The 1,989-nt window shown below is 39.6% G+C and overlaps 1 protein-coding gene across 1 annotated transcript; it reads left to right on the top strand.

Moving 5' to 3' along the window:
• LOC108967502 (exonuclease GOR-like) lies at window positions 1-1,686 on the top strand. Its single transcript, XM_018930965.1, has one exon. It carries the CDS (start codon window positions 1-3, stop codon window positions 1,684-1,686), a length of 1,686 nt encoding a protein of 561 aa, XP_018786510.1.
• Window positions 1,687-1,989: the final 303 nt, after the last annotated feature.

Genomic DNA, 1,989 nt, shown 5'->3' with positions numbered 1-1,989 from the left:
ATGAGTCAACTACAACTACAAGCAGTCTATCTTAGTCAGATTCTTCACGATGTTAGACCACTGTTTCACTATATCATCAGACCATTGTTACGTGCAGCAGTGCTTGTGATGACATTCTGTGATCTTGCACCAAAAACACTGGATCACCGGGTCTTTACTTTTATTAATGTGAATCGTCGGCAGAAACGATTGCCGTCGAAGCAACTGCAAGAGCTGATACAGCTGAAAAAGAGGAGACAAGCAGAGCTGAAGAAAGAACAAGAAATTAGAGAAAAGTTGGAGAAAAAGAAAAGTAAAGAACAAAAATTAGGTGATCAAAAGCTCAAAGAGAAACAAGAGCTTGAAGGAAAAAGATTATTGCAGAAGAAGAAGCGGCTAGATACATTGAAACAGCAACGCGAATTAAAACGACAACAACAACGAGAGAAGAAATGTCGCCAACAAGAATTGCGGAGAAAATACGAGCTCAAGCTTATGCAAAAACAGCAGTTTATAGAACAGCTTGAAGACGAGGACTTCCTAGGCAACCAGCAAGTTATATTAGAGGCCCAATCTGAGAAAATCGAAGATATTGAAACAGATGTCACACCTTTACTGCAGTTCGCCAAGCCTAATTTGTCGGAGACTGAGTTCGTGAAACATTTACAACGGTATATTATGGAACCCGGTTTATTACGTCTCTATGGCTACCCAACGGAGAGCACCACTCACGAAGGCTGCATCGAAATTTTTAAGTATATACCTCATCAGTTTGGTTTACGAGGAAGCAACTCGAGCGAGTCGGAAAACAGTAGCAGTTCACGTTCACCCTCAAGAAGCTCGAATTCAGGAGATAGCTATTCAACAGCAACGGACTGCGATTCCACCGAAACAAGTGAAGATGAAGAAGACGTCTTCGAAGAAACAAAGAAAATATGCGCAAGATGTGGGCGTTTGTTTCACGTTACCGATTGCTTTGAATATGTAAGCCACAAAAGCTGCACCTTTCACTGGGGTAAACTAAATGGTACATACAGCAAAGGGGGTTATACCACACAATACACATGTTGTGCAGGCGCTAAGGATTCGGAAGGCTGTGAACGTCACTCACAACACGTATGGAGCGGTGTTGTCAACGGTATAAATGGGCCTTACAGTGATTTCGTGCACACGCTGCCACGTGCAGGTAAAACAGCTGGCGCTTCCAAAGTGTACGCATTGGATTGTGAAATGTGTTACACCGAGCGTGGACTCGAAGTAACTAAAGTCACAATTGTTGGTTACGACGGTCAGGTGGTTTACGACCATTTTGTGCGGCCCACAGACAAAATTGTTGATTATAATACACGCTTTTCCGGTGTAACCGCAAGCGATCTATGTAAAAATAAAAACAAGAATTTGAAAACCCTCAAAGAAGTTCAAAAGGATTTGCTGCAACTGATCGATGCCGATGCCATACTCATTGGTCATGGCTTGGAGAACGATTTGCGTGCGCTGAAGATTGTTCATAAAAAAGTTATCGATACAGCATACGAGTTCCCACACCCCTTAGGTTTCCCATATCGCCGTTCGCTTAAAAGTCTGACTAAAAAATACCTAAAACGCGAAATTCAATGTGGGAATGAGGGTCACGATAGTTTGGAAGATACGCAAGCATGTTTGGAGCTGATGATGTGGAAAGTGCGTAAATACATAGATCTAGCGTAGTTGTTATTGTTGTGAATATTTATTATATTATATTAAGCAGTTAGTTGTAAGAAATAAGAAAAATATATATAATATTTAAAATTGATATTAAACTGTAAAATTGTTGTCTAATAATACAAATTACAACAGTATATATATAAGTATAAGTTTTTAAAGAAAGATTAGGGTTCCTACTGGACGAAATTGAAATCTGAAGAAATTCGTATTATAGGTCTAGAGAAAAGTAATTCATTTTTGTTGCACAAAATTTAGGGTTTTATTTAACATAGTCAGCATGACAGTCGATTTTCACAAGCTTCACTT

Source organism: Bactrocera latifrons, unplaced genomic scaffold, assembly GCF_001853355.1.
Source record: "Bactrocera latifrons isolate USDA-ARS-PBARC rearing strain unplaced genomic scaffold, ASM185335v1 scaffold_19, whole genome shotgun sequence".
Taxonomy (NCBI): domain Eukaryota; kingdom Metazoa; phylum Arthropoda; class Insecta; order Diptera; family Tephritidae; genus Bactrocera; species Bactrocera latifrons.
This window is presented reverse-complemented; position numbering and strand designations above follow the sequence as displayed.